Here is a 23,290-nt window from a genome sequence, read left to right as displayed (position 1 = left end):
TTTGCCTACCCAACACAAGGAAGGACTGTAGGCACTCACCACCATGCCTGGCTCTCCCCACCCCACCTCTGCCCCATGGGCTCTAGGGATTGAACTGAGGTCTTCATTCTTCCAAGGCAAGCACCAAAGAATTATCTATCTCCTACCTAGAATATTCTTTAACAATGTTGCCATTCATGCCGGGCGGTGGTGGCATGCCTTTAATCCCAGTACTTGGGAGGCAGAGGCAGGCGGATCTCTGTGAGTTCGAGACCAGCCTGGTCTACAAGAGCTAGTTCCAGGACAGGCTCCAAAACCACAGAGAAACCCTGTCTCGAAAAACCAAAACAAAAAACAAAAAACAGGGGCTGGAGAGATGGCTCAGAGGTTAAGAGCATTGCCTGCTCTTCCAAAGGTCCTGAGTTCAATTCCCAGCAACCACATGGTGGCTCACAATCATCTGTAATGGAATCTGGTGCCCTCTTCTGGTCTGCAGCATACACACAGACAGAATATTGTATACATAATAAATAAATAAATATTTAAAAAAAAAACAAAAAAACAAAAAACAATGTTGCCATTCAAATTCTCATTTTATACACGGGAAGATGTAAGAGATTGCTTGTTAGAGAGTTAAAACTGGACCCTGAGTTCTCCCCTTCTTTTACACCATCCCAGAATCTCTTTAGAGTACATTTCTTTTTTTTCTCCCACTTGATTCAGCAAAACAAAAAGAGAATGATCAAAGAAACATTAAAAAAAAAAAGTCAGGACACCAAGAGTAAAGAGATCCTGAAAAGAGGTGAGGAAGGTAATTGCCTTCTGGAGGCTGGAATTAGCAGCCGGTCTTATCTGAGGCAATTAGAGAGTGTAAGCAGGTAGTTAAAGGCTCAACCACTTTCTGAGATCCCCAGCCCAGGCAGAACCTGGAAAGCAAGGACTAACTTCCAAGGAAAAGTCCAGTGGAGACAAAGGTGTGCTCCACCTGGTGGGAAGGGAAGATCAAAAGGAGATGTCAGTTGGGGGCTTGTGGGGGTTTGTGGAGGGACAGCTAGAGACGTGGCTCAGTATTTAAGAGCACCGGTTGTTCTTCAGAGAATCCAGGTTTGAGTCCCAGCCCCAATAGTTAATTTAACAACCACCTGTAACTCCAATTCCAGACGCTCTGACGCCCTCTTCTGGCCTCTGTGGACATTGCACAATGTGGAGTGCAGACACATTATAGGCAGGCAAAACACACAAACATTAAAATAAATAAAATCTCAAAAAAATTTTTTTTAAAAGATGTCATTCATGGTCCTCGGAGTCCAATTCCAGGAAATCTGATACCCATATCCTGACTTTTGTGTGTGTGTGTGTGTGTGTGTGTTGTTCCAAGAGTTTTTTTTATTTTCTTGGGCTTTGAGACTTTCAAGATCTTATTTGTATGTATAAAGTAAATAGAATTTCCCATAGAGGTGGAAGGAGGTTTAAACCCCAATAGTAACAAACATGCTTACTTGAAATGGAAAGAGGGGTCATGCGTGTCTTGGCCCCTCCACAATCCATCTCAACTTCCCTCTCTCCTCTCACCTTCCTGCTCTCTGCCTCCACCCTTCTTTTCCTTCTGTCCCAACCCCTTCTCCCTCCTCTCTCCCCCTCCCCCCTACTTCCCTTCCCCAGACAGAAGTAACAAACTAGCTTCTTTCCCTGACCTCAGGCACGGTAGGCTTAGGCTTCCCTCCTCTGCATCCAGGTGTCTGCTAATACTTTGCCCCTGGAGCTCCACTTCTCTCTACAAACTCCCCAAAGTCTCCCTGCAAGGGGACAGCTCCCTCCTTCCCTAAATGACTTTTGGAGGTCAGCTATTAAGATGTGGAAAAACGGTGTGTTGATACCAGACTGGAAAATCTTTGAAATTTAAATAAGATGAGGCATTGTGGCATCTGTTCTTTTCAACCTGGTCTGTTTGGTGAGGAATATTATCACTACTGATAGTAATGGGGATTTCTCGCTAGGTCTGAAAGTTTCCCAAGAAGCCTTGGAAATTTCAAAGCATCCCCAACCAGATCTCAGTTTGATTCCCATTGTCTAACAGATGTTCACACCAAAAAGCGGTTAGGGAACCGGCTACATCTCAGGCAGCCCCTGGCGATCTCCTGTAGTAGAAGTGAGAACGCAAGAAAAAGACAGCATCCATGCTCACACTGGTTAAGCAGGAATTGGACAAGCTCACAGCGCTCCATGTGTAAATTAGAAGCCGGTGCCCTGGGGACATTTCTCTCTATACAGAGCCCTGACACCCGACAGAGCTTGCTCTGAGGAGTGACAGGCAGAGGAGAAGCTGGTCTCCCAGCTGCATCCGGGACCCTGCAGCAGGCCTGTGGAATATTTGCTGCATTCTTCTGCACGCCTGTGCTTCCTTCTTCCCTAAACCTTTCTATTCAACGCTTTGCCTTCTTCCACTACCACACACGCCTCTCCCACAAGATTGGAACCACAGGCCTTCAGTTATCACAGTTTCAGACGGTCCTCTGCTTAGGTGATGTCACTTTTGTCTGTGTAGTGAGCACCGGGTTCCCCCACCACACACATACACCTGTTTCTCTCCCCCATAAACCTGTTGAAAGAATCCTAGAAGTTCCTATCCCAGTACCTCACGGGAACCATTTGGGGTGTATTCAAATGATGTTCCCCTTCTTTAGGGGAGGGGGTGATGGGGAACCTCCTTTAGCCAGTCACCTTTAAGAGGCCAGATTAGGGTATGACCTTTTGGGTACCCAGAGAAAACCACCGGCACACCCAAGGCTCTCTCTCTCTCTGGTTCCCGCATTGTATACCCGAAGCTGGCCCTTTTGCTCCTGTTCCGTGAGTTTGGCCCTTATAATAAAGAATCATAAATGGAATCTTCTGGAGTTAGCTTGGGATTATTTGACTTGCGTTTTCACCCCTCTTTTAAAATCTGGCACCCAACATGGGGTATGGGGACCAGTCTTCCGCTTTCGGGACCCCCCGCAGCAATCACATGGTACATTGGGGCACTGACTCTAACCGGCCAGCTCTAGCCAGCGGCTCCTGATCGACAGCCGCAGCTGAGTCCTGCACGCTCCACCCTGGGAACGGGAAAGCAGCGTGGCCCTCCACACCCTGCTACCTCTCCAGCCAGGGACCCCTGAGTAATGTCTCCCTCCCTGCTCCAGGCTTCCCCAGCACACCTTCATTGTCACAAGGGTCCTGCATCACCAGCGTGTGGCTTTGTCCTTCCCAGACCTGTAACGTAGAGTGAATGGAACCAGCCACTCTGTGGAGAGGGATCCTGAACCATTACTTTGCAGGCCGGACAGCCAGGCTTGTCACAGGCCAGTATATCGCAGGCATGAGTCAAAGACCACAGCATAATTCTGGTGGGGGGGGATGTTAATTATACTCCATGTTCTTTATCAAAACTACCAAATGTATGTGGTAATTATAATTAGCATGTCTACAAAACCAAAACAAGGAGATATAATAATCATGTGTTTAGTAATAGCTAATTGTTCTCTATCACTAATTCATCTGGATTTCCCTCTTAGCCCTAATTAGCACAACTTCTTCACGGCTTATTATTTATTTATTTATTTATCTAGGTTGTTGAGGCAGCACCTTACCTTGGTCTAGCTCTGGCTGGCCTGGAACTTGTACTGGTGCTTCTCATGCTTCAGCTTCCCCAGTGCTGGGATTACAGGGTGCATCACCACACCTAACCCCTTTTGAATGCCTTCATTTTGGTCTTTGGGGTTGTCGTTTTGTTTTTTTGGAAAGGGGTCTCACATAGCTCAGGGTGGCCTTGAACTTGCTAGGTAACTAAGGATCACATTGAAGTTCTGATCCTCCTGCCTCCACCTCCCCAGTACTTGGACTATGGGTGTGAGCCAGCATGACCAGGTTGTGCAGTGCTGGGAACAGAACCCAGGACTTCATGCATGCTGGGTGAGCATTCCGCCAGCTGAGTCACATCTCCATCCCTCCTCTTTTGAATTCTAATGAACACTTTAAGAAATCTCTGCTGGTGTTTGATAGATGGTTAATGCCAAAGGCCACAGATTTTTGTGCTCTTGAAGCAGGAGAAACACTCAACTGCATTGATAATTTCTAATCATACATTGCCACCAACTCTTACCTTCAGGTTCATAGTCTCTCTCTCCTTCTCTTCTTCCCCTCCACTCCCCTCTCTCTATCTCTATCTCTCTGGTATTTTGAGTCCACTCTCAGACTCACAGCTGTCCTCCTGCCTCAGCTTCCTGAGAGTTGGAATTCAGGAGTGGGCTACTACATCTGGTTCAGATTCTGTTTTGGCTGCTTTCCTCTCCTCCTTGTTTAGTGGGATGGAAACGAGGCAGAATGCCTCATAATGGCCTGTACAAGAAGGCCCATAATGTCTATGTATCTATCTACGTATGTATGTATGTATGTATGTATGTATCTATCTATCTATCTATCTATCTATCTATCTATCTATCTTTTCAATCAGCAGACTCATGGACAGCTCTACAGCTTTGGTCCAAGCTCCATAGGCTGCACATGTCTACACGGAGCCTCCCCCAGTGCAGTAGAACTGGTCTCTAGCACACAGGTAGGTCTGTTTTAAGAAGCTTTCTCTCACTCTCTTGTGTGTGTTTAATATAACACTTGAAAGTACATTTCAGCAGAAAGTAACAGTTCTCAAGCAGTGCTGTGGAAGAGATTTACTCCCGAGAGGGTGCAGATTATCCCGCCAATTGATATCCATTCTCTATTAATTTTCCTGGAGTGTGTCCTCAGCTTCTCTTTCAATTTTCATTCCATTACATGCACTTGTAATTCCACCCGCATTCCTGCCTACTTTGCTCCAAAACCTCTCATAATGTGATAAAAAGGAATCCCCTGTGGCCCAAATCACAATCTGGGGAAGTCTGCTACAAATTAATTGTATTCCCTAGTCACAATTACTGACATTATTATGTTGCTGATTAACTGCTTTTTAACCGAAAAATTCTTAATTCAGATTTTTTTTTAGTCACTTTATCCACTTATTTATTTAGCCCAGGCTGGCTTTGAGCTTGCTGTGCAGCCAAACGTGACTCGGAACTTCTGATCCTTCCACCTCTACCTCCCAAGAGCTGTGGTTCCAGGCGTGGACCACTGTGAGCTTTCCGCTGTGCCGGGAATGGGAGCCAGGACTTGGTGCGAGCTGCCAATCGCTCTAGCAACTGAGCTACACCGCTAGCCCCAGAGACCAAGGTTTAAACAACCACTTGACGATTCTGATTTAGCAAACAAATTCAATTTCACAAATAGGATTAGGGAGCAGGGTAATTTCCATCAGTGATAGGGGGAGAGATTCAGAAGCAGACTCACCAGCGACCGTGCTTTCCTGAGCCTGACACGGTCTTCAAGCTTGTTTTTCTGATCTCGAAACTGCTGCTTGAAGTCGGGGGTCACTTCGTTTCTTTTTCTTCTGCTGCAAAATTGCAAGTGATGGGGAAAATTATAACCGATCATTTGGAGTCTCCAGCAGCTCACAGAGCTATTTTTTCCGTCTGACTTTTGACGCCCTGTGATTTAAAGACTGCCTGTACACCACTGGAAATAAGACAACTGTCTGTCTATTGAGAGCTGGGTCAATCAACCCTGGCACAGGAACACAATGGAGAGCTATGAGCGATGAAAAGGAGGGCAGATTATTTCTATAGACAACTGTAGGGTGAGCTTTAGGATACAATGACACACGAAAAAGAAAACCAGGTAAAGAGAGGCAAATATATTGTATGCTGCCATTTATCTCAGAAGGAGACATCTGAAAACATAACACGCCTACTGTTTGCCAGTACTTTTTAAAACATTATTTTTATTTTATGTATACGTTTTGCCTATATGTATGTATAAGCAGTGCTTGTGAGGCCAGAAGAGGGTGTCAGATCCCCTGGAACTTAAGTTACAGGCAGTTATGAGCTGCCATGTCCGGGGCTGGGAACTGAACTCAGGTCCTCGGTAAGAACAACAACCCCTGTACTTTCTATTTGTTAAATATTATTATTGCTTTTGTTTGTACTTTTTGGCTATTATTTTATTATTTTTGAGGCAGGATCTTACTATATAACCCTTTACTGACTGCTCCTGAAACTTGCTGTATAGACCAAGTTGCCTCAGAACTCCGGCTGATCATCCTGCCTCTGCCTCCTAAGCTTTGGGATCATGGGCAAGCACCACCATATCCAGCTTTTTGAACTTTTTTTTTTTTTTTGTTTTTTTGTTTTTTCGAGACAGGGTTTCTCTGTGGTTTTGGAGCCTGTCCTGGAACTAGCTCTTGTAGACCAGGCTGGTCTCGAACTCACAGAGATCCGCCTGCCTCTGCCTCCGAGTGCTGGGATTAAAGGCCTGCGCCACCACCGCCCGGCTTGAACTTTTTTAAAATGGAAGAATGATACAAAAATTTGAAAAACTGGTATCCATAGGTGGGATTCCCATATGAATCCCCCGGAAACAATATGGAGGCAGAGGGGCAAAAGCTAGACTCCCCCAAACATAACTTTATTTTGTATACTTGATTTTGGAACCATCTAAAATGTTCTCCAGAGCATAAGCTAAGATGAAAGAGAGGAAATAACAGAAAGCAAAATGAAACAAGTTTGATCTTGTCTATGAAGCTGGTGGTACTGCCATACACAAAGCAGTTTTTCCTGTGCCTTTAATGTCGCGATTTATCTGAACAGTCCTTCCTTCCTTCCTTCCTTCCTTCCTTCCTTCCTTCCTTTTTAAGACAGGGTCTATTTATGTAGTCCTGGTTGGCCTGGACCTCACTATTTAGACCACACTGACTTCAAACTCACAGAGACTGCCTTTGTCCCTCTGCCTCCTGAGAGTTGGGAGTAAAGATGCGCACCACCACGCCCAGCCTGTAGGAATATTCTTAGTAGGGTATCTGCCAAAGATAAAAGCACAAACCAGGAAATCTGAAGCTATTTTCAGCAACCATGTGTTAGTATTAACACGTGTTTGCTACCACACATGCTAGGGGAAAGCAGAGGCCATCGAGCCGTGGCCCACAGCAAAGTCCGGCCTGTTGCCTGCTGTTGCTCATAGACTTGTATTAGAAAATTGTGATTTGTGTGTGTGTGCGGGGGAGATGTCTAGGTGAGTTTTCAGGCTCTGCTATCAGGGCTGAGCAGTTGTGCCACGGAGCTTATGTCCTACAGAGTCTAAAATAGTTTCCTTCTGGCCCTTTCTAGAATACGTTTGCCTGCCTGAAATAGTGGGTCTAGGTAATGCGCTTCCATGGTTACCGACAACACAGAAGGGAACAGAAATGAAGGTGCGTGTCTTTGGAAATCTATTCTAGAGCTCCTGATTCTGACTATCAGTGTGGCCAGGGACGGAGGACAGGGGACATGAGAAGATGCATGTGGATGCGGCGGACACTCCAGAATGTGAGGAGCATGACAAGTGGACCGATTTCTACAACAAATTGCAAAGGGTGGGTGGACAAGGAGGAGGAGGGAGAGGAGGATGGGGAGGAACAACGGAAGAGGAGGAGGCCCAATAGAAGGTTAACTTAAAATTCAGGGCAAGAATGGACACGTGGGTCAAATACAATACATATTTTAGACCATATCTGGAATCTTATTAAGCAAAGCATTCATTAAAAAGTCAAACATCTGTGCACATTCGAGGAACCCTGAATGCTGACGACCCTTAACTGGATTAAGGAACTATTTCTTGAGTTAGATAAAGATGGTGTCAGGTTATGGTTTTTACAAAGGGTCTTTATGTTTTAAGAATACAGATAGAGTCGGGCATGGCAGCGCACGCCTTTAATCCCAGCACTCAGGAGGCAGAGGCAGGCGGAACTGTGAGTTTGAGACTAGTCACTACGGAGTGATTTCCAGGACAGCCTGGGATGTTGTACAGAGAAATCTTGTGTGGAAAAACTAAAAACCAAACAAAGAAAGAAAAAAAAAAAGAAAGGGGGGGGAAGAAAACAGATAGAAGTATATGTATGACATATGAAGTAAGTCCTATATGGAATAATATAACATTATTTATTTAAAAAATTATTTAGGGGCTGGAGAGATGGCTCAGTGGTTAAGAGCATTGCCTGCTCTTCCAGAGGTCCTGAGTTCAATTCCCAGCAACCACATGGTGGCTTACAACCATCTGTAATGAGGTCTGGTGCCCTCTTCTGGCCTGCAGGCATACATGGAGGCAGAATGTTGTATACATAATAAATAAATAAATATTAAAAAAAATAAATAAAAAAAAAATAAAAAATAATTTAGGGGCCGGGCAGTGGTGGCGCACGCCTTTAATCCCAGCACTCGGGAGGCAGAGGCAGGCGGATCTCTGTGAGTTCGAGACCAGCCTGGTCTAAAAGAGCTAGTTCCAGGACAGGCTCCAAAGCCACAGAGAAACCGTGTCTCGAAAAACCAAAAAAAAAAAAAAAAAAATTATTTAGGGGATCCAGACATGGTGATGAATGCTTGTGATTCCAACATTGGGAAGACTGAGGCAGGAGGATTGGAAATTGGAAACTAGCTTGGGCTTCATAGTAGACCCTGGCTTAATCATCAGCATCATCATATAGGAGAGGGGCAGAGTAGGTAAGGAATTAATGTTGATTATCTATCCATGTATCTATCTATGCATCTATGTATCTATCTATATTTGAATATCTGTAGTAAAAACTTTATTTAAAAAGAATGTGCCTGCCCAAATATTACTTGCCACTTCATTTTCAAGACCTCGCTCAAGTTTTAACTGAGGAGTTTCAAATAGACAGAAGAGCTAGGAGAATAGGGCATCGGTCTCAGCCTTACACAGATGTTGATGGCACTTGGCTGTGCTTGCCTCACTGCACCCTCCACATGTATAGAGTTGGTTTTGTGGTGGTGGTGGTGGCTTGATTAGTTGCAGAAATGACACCCCCCGCCCCCAGTACTTCAACACTCATCTCCTAAGACGAAGACTCTTGTCTACCCAGTCACACTAGCACCAATGTGTCATAGGAAAGAAACATTATTAAATATCGTTTAGTACATGGTCTGTATTCAGATGTCTGCAGTTGTTCCAAGGATGTCTTTTGTTGTTTCTTTTTTCCCTCCCTCTCTCCCTCTTATCCTTCCTCCCTCCCTCTCTCCCTTCTTTTGTCTCCCTCTCTCCCATCTGCCCTTTTAACTATGACCCCCTCGAGAGTCAAGCTGCATTTGGTTATTCTACAACTTTCTCCCATCTCCTTTCCTCAGTACAGAGACTCTGTGTAGCCTTACCTGTCCTGGAACTTGCTCTGTAGACCAGGCTGGCCTCAAACTCACAGAGATCCTCCTGCCTCTGCCTCCTGAGTGCTGGGATTAAAGGCATGTGCCACCACACCTGGCTTTAATACAGATTTGTTTTTGAAGCCAGAATCTAAGACATCTCAGAGAATTTAACACATGCGTGCAATCCCGTATGTGCTTCCAGAAGAGCTACATACCGTGGACCCTGACACCCAGCTGCATCCCCCATTCATTCTGTTTCAGGTGCAGGACTAGAAGGTACCTTCCTGACAATGTTTAATCCTAAAACTGGCTTAAATTGGCTTTGTCAGTATCGACATACCATCCAGCCTGGCCACATGTAGAAAAAATAAATAGCCATCAAATTACAATCTGAAGGAGAACATCAATATACAGAAACTTCAAATGTACAGGAAAACCAGGCACTGTGGCACACACTTATAATCCCAACACTCAGGGTTCTGAGGCAAAAGGAACACAGGTGCAAGGCAAGCCTGGGCTACAAAAGGAGACTCTTTCTCCACAAACAAAAGTCAGGGAAGTTGAGAGATTAGCAGCACAGTGATGAACCACACAGTCTCCATCTCACTTCGATAACTGGTCATATTTTACTACACATAACTTAACTTTCTACTTCATTATACTACAGTTTTTCGTCTGAGGGTTTTTTGTTTGTTTGTTTGTTTGATTGATTTTAGGACAGGATATCTCTATATAGCCCAGGCTAGCCATAATGTGCTATCTTCTTGCCTCAGCTTCCTCGGTGCTATGATTACAGGTGTATATCATTAATATCTCAACTGCCGATTTAATTTTGAGACAGGGTCTCATTACTTAGCTCAGGCTACCTCAAACTTGCTCTAATCTTTTTACAAGCCCATGCCTAGTTAGCTAGGTAGGGAAAAGTGGCTGTCTTACTACCTCACGCTCTGCATGAGAGGGTGGCGGTCAAAGTTTGTCCTTCCCTCCTTTTGTTTGCTTATTCACTGGTAAAGGAAGGGAGCATAAGAAGGAAAAGGAAGAAATTTAGTGTGAACCACACAATGCTGGTTGGGCTGGGTTTGGTTATTTTAATATTAAAATATTAAAACAAGACATGTAAGGTTGGAGCAATGGTTTATCAGTTAAGGGCTCTTCCTGCTTTCTCATAGGATCGAAGTTTAGTTCCCAGGATCCACACTGAACAGCACACAACCACTTGTGACTCCAGTTCAAAGGCCTCTTCTGGCCTCCACAGGCATCCCTCCCAATACACAAACACACACACACACACACACACACACGCATACATGCGCGCGCATGCGCGTGCGCATACAACACATGCACACAAATACATGGTTAAATAAAATTTTAAATATTTAACAACGGCTGGCCAGATAGCCCAGCGGGTAGCAGTCCTTGCTATATACACCTGATCTGAGTTGATCCCCTGAACCCAGGGTGGAGGGAGAGAACTGACTTCTGAAGGTTGTCCTCTGACCGCCACACACGTGTGCCATGGCACGCACACACAGTATTTAAAACAGTAAGTAAGTTGCACTGCTAAGTCATTACAGCTATAAGAAGTAGACGGATGGCGGTGGAAAGGGCAAACTTGTTAAGAGTGGTTTAGTCCACATCGACCCACTGAAAAGCTTCTGTAGTTAACAGCGAGCTCTAGGATCACTTTTTCTTTCATCTACTCAAATGTCAATCAATTATTTTGAAAAAAAAAAAACAATAGGGTGAGAGGGGCACAGAGCGTCTCACCGTTGCCAGAGGTGTTCGGGGTCACAGTTGTCTAGATAATTAAAGCGGATGATATCAGTGGGATGCTTATCCGACGATCGCCACGGCGGAAGCTCTTTCTCCCCTGGGTTATTCTTCTTTCTTAAGGAGGCGGAGTATCGCAAACCTAACGAAGGGGACTGCTTTCCCTCTGGAGAGCTGCCGGGAACGGGCTGAACGTCGGCAATTATGAACCCATCCTTTGGAGGCGTCTAGAGGAAGAAAGTGTGTTATTTTATACCCTTAGACCACCAGAATAACACCACCACCAAGAACAAAGAAGACAAACATATTAACCACCCTCCTCCTCCTCATTCTCATCCTCACTGTGGTGATAATGATGAGATGATAATGGTGGTAAAGGTCACGAGGACCACAGCAGTCCCAGTCCCAGGAGTACTTCATGTGCATAGCAGTTCCTTTGCATTTTCTTATTCCATCACTACAGTAATTTCTTTATTATTTATTTATAGGGTCTTGTGTAGCCCAAGCTCACCTCAAACTCCCTATACAGCCCAATGTGGTCATGAACTCTTTTTTTTTTTAAAATAATTTATTATGATTTATTTAACTTTATTTTATGTGCATTGGTGTGAAGTTGTTAGATCCCCTGGAACAGGAGTTACAGACAGTTGTGAGCTGTCATGTAGGTGCTGGGAATTGAGCTTGGATCCTCTGGAAGAGCAGTCAGTGCTCTTAACCGCTGAGCTATCTCTCCAGCCCGATCATGAACTCTTGATCCTCCTGCCTCTGCTTCCTGAGCGCTGAGGTTATGGGTCTCTTACGCCAGGTTTGTGTAGTGCTGGGGACTGAATTTAGGACTACCTGACCGGCAGGCAGACACTCTACCAGACGAGCCGCGTCACCTGCCTTATTTGGTTTTCAAAGACAGTGTCTCAGTCTGTGACCCACGCTGGCTTTGAGATCACTGTCGTCTTTCTTCTCCAGTCTCAGAAGCGCTGGGATTACAGGTGTGAGCACCACTCCCAACTCTCACAGTAATTTAAAGATAGCTCATCATCACTCCTATTTTACGGAGCCAGTGTCTGAAGCTAGAAGAAACTATTCAATCGACCCATAAGGACATAAGGAGGATTTCGATTTGACTCCAGAATTCAAATCCAAGTCTGTGGTACTTCAAGTCCGTATGTCAAACCTTTCCATCCTATCCTGTAGCTCTACTACCCATTTCCTAGCCTGTCACATGGCGGTTAATATAGTCATAGACGGGTACAACCCCCCGCCCCCCAACAGCGCTCTACCCTTAACGAGCTAACAGACAGACACGTTCAAATTGCACAGGGGTAGACTGTGGCTGTGTCAGTTATCCAAAGCCAAGCCACTCCCCGAGAATAATTCTATTTAATTTCCAAAATTAGAAGTCTGTCTTTTGTGTGCCTGGTTCATAAAGTGTTTTCAATGCGGGTTTAGCCTAAGGGAAGTGGTACTGGTATGTTAAGAAGCCATTAAGAGCTCAATTTTTGTTCATTAAGAGATTAAGGAGGCTTTGCTTCGTAAATCGACTTGCTTCAATTGTGAGTGAAAAATCTAAGAATTTCCCCAGTTGGGACTGGGGTGTAGCTCTCTGGTAGAGACTTTTCTAGGATTGTATATTTCATACCCAGCTCCACCACCAAAAATAACGAAGTTATGAAGGAAGGAAGAAAGGAAAAAAGAAAGGAGGGAAGGACAGAAGGAAGGAAAGAAAGAAGGAAGGATGGGGAGAGAAACAATCCCCTAGTTCTCCAAGCACAGCAAGTTCACTGTTTGAGCCACTCCTTGTTTGTGGTCGTCATTTCTACTCCGAGATTATCCTTAGTAACTAGGTGTTTCAATGACTGTTTATTTGGGTATGTCATGGTTCCTAGGCTGAGTCCTGTGGAAATCTGGGTAGGATCTTTGTACTTTTAGCACCTAGCACATAACAGCATCTGATAAATATTTACTCGCTTAATGAATGGTTATGGCTGTATCAGTTTGCCGTCTGCTGCTATGATAAACTCCACGGCCAGAAAAGCAACTTGGGAAGGAAAGGATTCATTTCATCTTACAGGTTAAAGTCCATCATTGAGGGAAATCAGGGAAAGATCTCGAAGCAGAAACCATGGACGAATGGTGCTTGCTGGCTTGCTTCCAGGCTCATGCTCAGTTACCTTTCTTATATAGTTTAGGATTAGCATCTAGGATTAGCTGCCTAGGGTTAGCACCACCCATAGTGGACTGGGCCCTCCCACATGAGCAATCAAGACAATGATTCACAGGCACGGCAAGAGGTCAATCCTGGGCATGTCAAGTTGACAACTGAGATTACCCATCACTATGGCCAACTAAGAAGACATTTAAGGGGGCTGGAGAGATGGCTCAGAGGTTAAGAGCATTGCCTGCTCTTCCAAAGTCCTGAGTTCAATTCCCAGCAACCACATGGTGGCTCACAACCATCTGTAATGAGGTCTGGTGCCCTCTTCAGGCCTGCAGGCATACACACAGATAGAATATTGTATACATAATAAATAAATAAATAAATATTAAAAAAACATTAAAAAAAGAAGACATTTAATATTTGTGTAATTCTGTAGGCTGTACAGGCCTCATCTAGAGGGGACATTCATTTTTATTAGCTTATTTAGAAATAAACCCTTGTGTTTTTGCTGGAGGAGTTCTACTTTTATCCCTTGTAAGGGTTGGTATTGTTAATTTGACAGGATCTGGAGTCACTCAGGAGACAAACCTCTGGGCACACCTGCGAGGGGGTTTCTAGACTGGGTTAGTTGAAGTGAAAAGATCCACCCTAACTGGGGCAGCATCATTCTGGGCACTGAGGTTCCCGACTGGACAGACAGGAGACGGTGACTGAGCACCAGCATCCAGCTCTTAGCTTTCTGACTGTGGAGGCACGTGACCAGCTGCTGTAGGAATTTAGCAGTGTTGCTCTACCTAGAGCAGACACTATAATGAACAGCTGTTTTATAGAAGTCCCTTGACCCTGAAGAATCTTTTTTTTTTTAAATATTTATTTATTATGTATACAATATTCTGTTTGTGTGTATGTCTCCAGGCCAGAAGAGGGCACCAGACCTCATTACAGATGGCTGTGAGCCACCATGTGGTTGCTGGGAATTGAACTCAGGACCTTTGGAAGAGCAGGCGATGCTCTTAACCACTGAGCCATCTCTCCAGCCCCCGACCCTGAAGAATCTTTGTGGAAAACAGCGATTGCTTGCCGTGATTTGTAGAATGTTTTTCTGAAGGAGCATTGCAGCCTCCGCATAACTGTGGTCACAAGACGCCTCTGGCACACCCGAGGCTCCTGCACTACTGTGTACTGCAAAGGCACACAGGAAAGGACTAAAGTCACGAGGGTCCGTGATGTGATGCTCTCCTTTAGAGAGACATACAGTTAGATTAGGGATCTCGGTATGAGGAAAGACTTTACCCAAAAAACAACTTTGTGTGACAATCAAATAGGCCTTTGTACGGCTATTCTGGGTTCAGTTCATCAGAGGCGGAACCACACAGGCCTAAAATTTCATCTTGGAGGGACCTCTCTCTTCAACCGACCCACATGACACAGAACACCCCACCAACCAACCACTTCAACATCCTTCAGTCACGACTTCCCACCACTATAGACCGAGAGCCAGAAGTAAGCCTTTCTTTCTGAGTTGCTTTTGCCATAGCAATGATAAAAACAATTAACATAATAGTATTAGAAATAAAATAATATTGTATAATTAAAAAAACTTGGGAAGTATGTAAGTATAAGTAAGAGTAAAATACAGAAAAGTCATTAATTCTGAAAAGCACAATGCTTGGTATTCTAACAAACTGACAATAATGAAACCACGACAGTAACGTAAGCAAGTTTTGCTCCTAACATTTCAAATCTTTTGTGTTGGCAGTCGGGTTAAAGCCTGGGCCTGACACATGCCAGGCAAGCTCTGGGCCCACTGCTGAGCTATGTTCCCAGTCTGAATATAGATTTTCTGGAATTCTGTCATGAATGAACGTTGAACCTTGTTAAACAACTTGTTTGCATATCTGTATTAAAATGATCCCATATCTCTTTTTTTTATTCTGTGACTATTCACATCAAATGAGTGTGTGTGTGTACACTCACATGTGTGTCTGTGAACACATGTGTGAACATGATTATGGAGGACAGAGTTAAACCTTGGGTGTCAGCTAATAAATAAACACTCACATATTTTGGCACATATCCCTAATTCTGAGGCAGGAGGCTCTTGAGATCAAAGCCAGCCTAGGCCACATAAGGAGATGCTGTCTCAAACAATGAGCTAATTAGCCCACTGACCGACCAACCAACAAACTTCAGCTCATCTTATAGAATCGTAACAAATATGAATATGTAAATTCTAATGGCCCATGCTGACAACTACTGAATACAGAATTCCCACGTCAGAACTATCTGGCACATAAATCAGGGCGAGGAATCAGAGAGGAGCACACACTCTCCAGCCCCAGGCCTGACCTCTGCAGGTAGCTGCGGTTGGAAGGCAGCAGGTGAGAGCGCTCTGTAACACGAATATCCTGAGAAGGTCTATGAAGATTCAGACGAGACGTTCGGAGTCTCGGGTATGTCCTTTGACCCATTCCCTTTCCTACATTCAAGATGGATCTTTGACTCACGAGTTGCTACCGCTTTCCGTCTCAAACTTGCCTTGGGTTTGGTGATGTGAAGTTCTCTCACCATTTGAATGTAGTGCTTTTTCCAGATGCCCTGCTCAAATGGCGTTGGGGAGAAGTTGATGTACCAGTTAAAGCGCAGGCACTTGAGCATCCAGAGCTGGTCCAGCTCAGCCAGGCTCTTCCAGTACCAGCTCACCTGAGAAAACAAAGCAGCCTCGTCAGGTTCATGGCCTCGTTTTCTCTAGTGCTGAGCTGCGCTGAGGGACCCCAGAGAACTGCTGTCATTTTCCTCGGAGGCATAGCTCGGTAAGGAAACACTTCTGATTCTCCTCCTGCGGTGTTCTGGAATTACAGGTATGCCCCATCACGCCTGCTCTACAGGGTTTTATCTCAATTTAACTCCGGTTTATTTTATTTTCTTTAGTTTTTTTTAAACATTTATTTTTACTTTAAATGTAGCAGTATTTGCCTGTGTGTACGTATAGGCATGCAATCCAGAAGAGGAGTCAGGGCCCTGAAACTGGAATTATATAGACAAGTTGTGAGCTGCCATGTGGGCGCTGGGAACTGAACCTGGATCTTCTGCAAGAGCAGCAAGTGCTCTTAATCGCTAAGCCATCTCTCCTGCCCCTTAACCTCAGTTTCACACAGTAAAGAATACTTGTAAGAAATACTGGCTTCTTTTTTTCCCTAAGCCCTCTGAGGGTACACTGGCACATTCTGTTTTACCTGTCTTTCTTTCTGATTTATTTTGCTTTTGAGAAAGGGTTCACTCTGTAGCCCAGGATAGCCCTGAACTCACAACGGTTCTCCTGCCTTAGCTTTCCCAGTGCCGAGTTCACAGCTATGCAGCTTAGCTTCTGTCACTCTCATTCTCTTAGTAGACATCTTATAAACGCCCTCTCTTGTGCTTTTCTGTTTACAGGTGAGCTGCTCTGCACAATCTGGGATGTTATTATAGCTGTGTACACAGGCACCCTGCACTGCACAGTCTAGGTTGTTATTGTAGCTGTGTGCTAGGTGGCAATGCCGTTCTGCTGAGGAACCACGCATATGAGTATAATTGCTAGCAGTTTCGTCATCTAACACTCCTGGTGTCTTACACACACACACACACCCTCTAAGTCTACAGAGTTAAATATAAAAAAACAAGGTCAACGGCCATTCATTCAAACTTTGCAGAATAAAACCCATCACTTCGTCTTATGCCCATGCATGTGAGGGTTCATCTTTAGGTTATTCCACCCTCAGGCTTTCCTAAGGCCATGTGCCATCCCATTGCCTTTACCTGTGCACAACGGCAAAGGCTCCGGGGGTCCAAGAAGGAAAAGATATAGACGGATAACACCCTTGGCAGCTTGGTAGTAAAATCCAGGGCCTCCGCTGGAATTCTTTCCTGCAGCTTTCGACAGCAGAACTTCTGCTGGGCCAGGGAGCAGCGCTCTAGAAGGCCTGTAAGGATTCTTCTCCTTTGAGAGTCTGTCCATTTGTCAAACTGAGGAAACAGAGTAAGAGAATCCCATGGGTATTCTGATCAATCGTGAGGAAGAGACCAGCACAGAAAGTGAGCTTGCTAGCACACAGCATGCGTTTGTTGCTATACCAGTTTGGTAAATTCTACATTTCACCACGGACTTATCCTTTCTCGCATTTCCATGTATGTGACCAGACCACATGCACTGGACAGAATGCATCTGGCCCAGACCTTCAGTGTATATGTAATAGTCAACTTGACACAATCTAGAACCACTTGAAGAGAGTCTCACGGAGGGGTTGTCTAGACCAGGTTGGCATTTGGGTATGTCCCTGGGGGAGTGTCTTGATTTTGTTAATTGATGTGTAGGCCCATATTTTCTGCACGGTGTGACAGCCAAGTTCTCGGGCCATAGTTGGTATCCAAAGCAATCCCTCTAGACAGGCTGTCGCTACCTAACAACAGGCTCAGGATTTACCGCTCCTTCTCTTTTGTTATTATGTAGATCACCTGGGAAGAGGTGTAAATTCCAAGTTAGTGAGTTGGGGCCATGACTGCAGTCCCACTACTCCCCCCCACAAAGAGAATATTAATGAGCTTCCACCTTGGTTTACCTTGGGGAATAAAAGGTGTTTAAATAATAAACACGGGTGATCCTCAGGAATGAATGAAGCCTGAGACTCCCTTCCGATATTGCTGTGTGAACTGTGTCTCAATTTTTCCCACACCTCCATGCCGATCCAGAGAGGGAAAAGTAGTTTATGTTGGGGCGTCGGACCCCGACACAGCCTATAGTGGGAGGCACCATTCCCTCGGCAGGGGATCCTGTGCTATCTAAGTGCTGAGACAAAGCCGAGCATGTATGCATGTATGCACTTATCTTTCTCTGCTCTTGACGGTAGATATGACTAGCTGTTTTAAATTACTGCACTGATGTCCCTGCTATGGTGGACGATAACCAGAACTGTGGACTAAGATGAACCCTTCCTCCCATGGATTGCTTTCTTGTTGAGGTGTTTTGTCATCGCATACATGACATGACACTAGGAAACATAGCAAATAAACGTGTGTATGAAGAGCAAAGGGAAATGAGTGACCCTTGATGGCTCTTAGCCAGCTTTCTCCTGTCTGATACAGTCGAGAAGCTCATGTTCAGGAGATGGTCTTACCTACAAGACAATGCCCACAGACATGGCCACAGGTCAATCTAGCTGAGATAGCTCTTCAGCTGAAATTCCCTTCTCAAATGAGTCTAGGTTGTGGCAAGCTGACGTTAAAATTCGCCTTCACAGTATGTGTGCCGATTCATTTTTGTTGGGGTACAGATGTGAGATATGCCCCTGTAGGGTGTGCCCCTCCGCCCTTGTACTCTTTTCCAACTTCAAAAGGAGGCTCTCTTTCAACAATTTAAAGCACCTTGTGATGACTTCAGAACTTGTCTGTAAAAGTCCCACTTCCTCTGCTTCCCTCCGAACACTGATTCAGAGTTATTAGAAACTCTCCTGGATTATAGTTTACCTCATGTAAAGTCTGTTTATCCATTCTGAGTTTGGATTATTTGACAGGAAGAGAATATTCAGTGTCTCGCTCTCAATTTCCTATTGTTTGTAATATTCAAAATGTCCTTATTTATACATTGTGGGTCATTATAGTTACATTGTAGGGCTATTGTGAAGAATATATACTATCGTGAGGTTTACATGTACATATATATGCATGTGTATGTGTGTGTTTACATTGTATAAGTGACACCTATTATTCTAAAATGCCATGGAGATTTTAAAAGCAATAAGTAAGTGCTTAAATCTACATACAAGAGATAAATCTATGTGCAAGACACTTCAAAAGCATCAAGCTGTCATTTCTGTGCTTTGACATGAATCAGTCAAGGTAAACTCCCCAGATTTCTTTAGTGCCACATAAGAGAATGAACTCACATTATAGTGTGAATTAAAATGAATATAAAAGAACATTAGGATCATAAAAACCCATAAAGGAAAACACTGAAACACTCTCCCTGGAGATTAAAAAGATAATTACATGGACTCTTCATTTGTTTCGCTGATCCAGAAAGTCCAGGATAATTTACATTTGGCTCAGATAGGTGTTTTTTGCCTCAGGGATTTTCCTTTCTAATTGTGTTTGTTTTAGCTAATAGAAAATGAATTTGCATTCCTTGAACCCCTACCAAGTCAAGGTGGGGGTGGTGACTCAGAATACTGAGCAGCAGGGGAAAAAAATCCCTTTGGAGTTTAGAAGGTGTTAGAATAAACTAGGAAGTAGCTAATCCAGGCAGAGTTCACTGGGCAGGAATTTAGCAACCTCCCTTATTTTTTGCATCAACTCTTCAGTAAAATACAAAGCATAAAAGGAAGGGATGAGGGTGTGAGGCTGGAACCCATTAGAGTTCTCTTATTCCACCATCACACAGTGTCGGGGTTCACTCCTGAAGGATGCAGTTCTGTGGGGTATTCTTAGTAACTGTGAACACGCTATTTTTAGAGTTTCTGTAGCTTGAGCTATCGAAGTTCACCAATCTCACAATGAATGGCAAGGACAGGGAGGTGATTTGGGAGGTTTCCCCCGGGTTGTGGAGTGTGTGTGTGTGTGTGTGTGTGTGTGTGTGTGTGTGTGTGATGCTGGGAATCACCACCTATCACTGGAGACATCAAGGCAGGGTCTCAACCAGATCCAGTGCTCACAGGGTTATCTTGCTAGCCACCTGGCTCTGGGGATCCTGGCTCTGCTTTCAAAGATTAGACTTACAAGCAGAGACAACACCCATCTGGACTTTATCTGGATTCTGGGAACCCGAACTCACATCCTCACACTTCTGAGGCAAGTACTTTAACCACTGAGGTCTCTCCATAGCCCTACAAAGGATTTTTTTTTTTTTTTTTTTTTTTTTTTTTTTTTTTTTTTAAAGAGAGGGTATCATCGTGTATCTCAGACTGCCCTTGAACTCACAATCCTGCCTCGGCCTCTGGGGTGCTGGAATTACAGATGTGTACCTGTAATTCCACAGTACACTCTATATACAGCTTAGATTTCTCATTGTTATTTTGCTTGTTGCTATTCTAAATATCAAACAGAACCACTCTGGGACAAATTTCCCTGACCTCTCTCTCCCATTCACTTCCCAGTCTCCCCAATCCTCTATCTCCTGTCTTTGTCTCTAATTCCCTGCCCTTTGTCCCACTGGGGCAAATAAATCTCCTTTGTGCTGAGAACTTGGTCTTGGGGCTCCTGAGATAAACCCATCCCTTACAATACCTGCTCCCCTCACATATACACAAAATTAAAAATAAAACTTTTAAAATTTGAAGACCTTGAAGGGCTGAGAGATGATAGCTCAGTTGGTAAGGGGGTTTGCCTTGCCAGATCTGAATTTAGACCCCCAATACCCATGTAAAAGCTGGGTGTGGCTGCACACTCCTGTAATCCCAAAGTTGGAGAGGTTGAGAAAGGAATCTCTGGGATTTACCGGGCAGCCAGTCCAGTGGAATCCAAGAGCTCCAGATTTATAAAAGATCGTATCTTAAAAAGTAAGGAGGGCCAGTAAGATGGCTCAGTAGTTAAAGGGCCATGGTGTACAAGTCTGGTGACCTGAGTTTGATCTCAGAAATCTATGTAAAGATGGAAAGAGAGAACAGACGCCAAAAAGTTGTCCTCTGACCTCCACACAAGCACTGTGGCACATGTGCCCTTATACAGGCACCACACACACATACACACACACAAAAATGAGAAATATACAACTGACTGTGTTTTAGTATAGCTACAAGATCACAGTCATCACCACTATCTAATCTCAGCTCGTTTTTATACCCCTCAATAAAAAAAGCAGAAATGGCACCCTGTTCTCTGAGGTCCCTTACATTTAACTTTTCAGCTGTCATCTACTGCCTTTCAGAGACTCAGTAACCAAATACGTTAGTCTGGGAGTCATGAAGTCATTTGGATCCAAGCTCATCCTCACCTGGGATGGTGGATGGGGGACTCACAGTGGCATCCACCATAATACGAATGGCTTCACCATTTTTTTCTTAGTTTGAATTGCCATCATATTATTAAAGATAAAATAATTTGGAAAAAATAAATACATAAGCATTTATGCTATGGGATGATCATTCTGTATGCTGTGAATATATATTCCTCTCATTGGTTAATAATAAAGGCTGTTTAACCAATAGTCAGGAAGGGTAAGATTAGGTGAACAATCAACTGAGAACTCAGATGAGGAACGGTAGAGTCAGGAGAGATGCCAGTCAGTGCCAAACAAGCAGGACTTGTTGAAAATTAGATAAAAAGTCTTGGCCCATATGGAAAAATATAGAAAAAAATATGGGTTAATTTAAATGTAAGAGTTAGCTAGTAATAAGCCTGAGCTACTGGTCAAATATTAATAATTAATATAAGCCTCTGAGTAATTTATTTGGAAGTGGCTACAGGACAGGGCGGGACAGAGAAACCTCTGTTTACACATTTCATTCTATTTTAAATTGTTTTTTTTGGGGGGGGCGAGTAGGAGAAGATTGATTTATGAAAACAGGGTCTCAGGAGCCCAGGCTGACCTTGAACCTGGTATATAGCCTGAGGCTGTTCTTGAATAGATTCTCCCACCTCTGCTTCCCAAGTGCTAGGATTACAGGCTTTTAAGTGTCCATGGCATTAAATAATTTCACATTATAGTGCAACCACCACTACCACCTGTCTCCAGAACTTTCTCAAACCAAGAGTCTACACCTATCAAATACTAGCTCCCCAACCCTTAGTCACCTCTGTTCTATTTTCTATCTTTATGAATTTGCCCATTCTAAGTACCTCATATAAAGTGGAGTTGTACGATATTTGTCTTTGAAACTGGCACACAATGCCTTCAAAGCTCATCCATGATAAATAGTATGTTGAGGGCGAAGGCGTAAGTCAAAAACAATCCCACACCAGTTTAGAATTATGATTAATAGAATGGTTATTTATTTAAAGGGGAAAAAACTTACAGATCACCGTCCCAGACAACAGCCCTCTGCGCAATCAGGAAGGGAGTCTAGTCGCTGGAAGGGGAGCAGGAAGTAAGAGAGAGCGAGAAGGGAAGTGGCCGCTTTTTTAAAGGGAGAGAGACCACGCCCCAATGGGCTGGTATCTCAGCGGCTATTGGCTGGAGGAGCGGAAGGACCTCCCGCAACAGTATGTATCAGAAATACTTCCCTTTTACTGCTGAATAACACCCCATCATATGAACACAGCATGTTTTGCTTATCCATTTACCTGTGGATGGATATTTGGATTATCTGTGCTTCTGACTATTTTGAATATCGTTGCTATAAACAATCATGTGCAAGTTTTTGTATGAGCATATGTTTTCAATTCTCTTGAGTAGCAGAAAATATTTAGTTGCGACTGTAGAGTAATTCAACAAGTAATTTGTCGCCCAGAAACACATAACTTGACATTATTCAGTAATGGATAATGACCTTTGGGACTCTGTCTCCTCGTTAGAGGAACAGATGAGAAAGTCCTCTCCGATGATGCAGGGTAGCTGTAGCTTGTTAGGCAGAAGCACGAAGTCGTTAGTGTTCTCATGCGGAAATTCAAGTATACACAGGATAGTGCACCTGCTGCCCGGATGCTGGGGGCCCCGTGGATGAACTGCACCGGTTATAGACATCATCTCAGACCCAAACCCACATCACTAGTTCTGTGGTTCCAGGAGGCTGGAACGCCATAGCCATATTTCTTGCTGACAGCTAGCTCTGTGCTGAATGCTGCCCGTGAAGAGGGAGGCACTAGGGGGAAACTGAGGAAGGAGAGACATGGTCCTTTCTGTTCGCCCGCTGCTCCTGTCAGCTCTACCCTGACTCTTCACCCTGATTTCTCATTCCAGCTTTTCTCCAGATGACTTTGAATCATCAGGCTTCCTTGGATATATAAGAACCAGCTGGCTGGGATGCCTGCTGTTTCCCCTCAGGAGTGTGGGTCCCCTGCCGGGCTGGGGCGAGTAAGGCTGGCATTAGCTCAGTTCTCCACCGACCCTCATCAATCCCTTCCTGAGTCTTTTCTTCAATATCCGCTCACCAATGCTTTTGATTAAATTATGTCTGTTAACATGATGGATGAGTTGTGTTTTCCAGGGAGACTCTAAATGGAAATTATC

The 23,290-nt window shown here is 44.2% G+C and overlaps 1 protein-coding gene across 1 annotated transcript in view; it reads right to left on the bottom strand.

Annotated features, from left to right (window-relative positions):
* Fbxo16 (F-box protein 16) overlaps nucleotides 1-23,290 on the bottom strand; it is a 51,475-nt gene that overhangs the window by 11,697 nt on the left and 16,488 nt on the right. Inside the window, exons 4-7 of the mRNA XM_041673571.1 lie at nucleotides 16,951-17,157; nucleotides 15,694-15,858; nucleotides 10,998-11,227; nucleotides 5,335-5,437 (exon numbers count right to left, since the gene is read on the bottom strand). Of these exons, the coding sequence (XP_041529505.1) occupies nucleotides 5,335-5,437; nucleotides 10,998-11,227; nucleotides 15,694-15,858; nucleotides 16,951-17,157 (705 nt within the window). The remainder of the gene's footprint in view (nucleotides 1-5,334; nucleotides 5,438-10,997; nucleotides 11,228-15,693; nucleotides 15,859-16,950; nucleotides 17,158-23,290) is intronic.

The sequence above is a fragment of the Microtus oregoni genome, unplaced genomic scaffold (genome assembly GCF_018167655.1).
Source record: "Microtus oregoni isolate MIOR12 unplaced genomic scaffold, Mior012 000001F_ref0000356, whole genome shotgun sequence".
NCBI classification, from domain to species: Eukaryota; Metazoa; Chordata; class Mammalia; order Rodentia; family Cricetidae; genus Microtus; species Microtus oregoni.
This window is presented reverse-complemented; position numbering and strand designations above follow the sequence as displayed.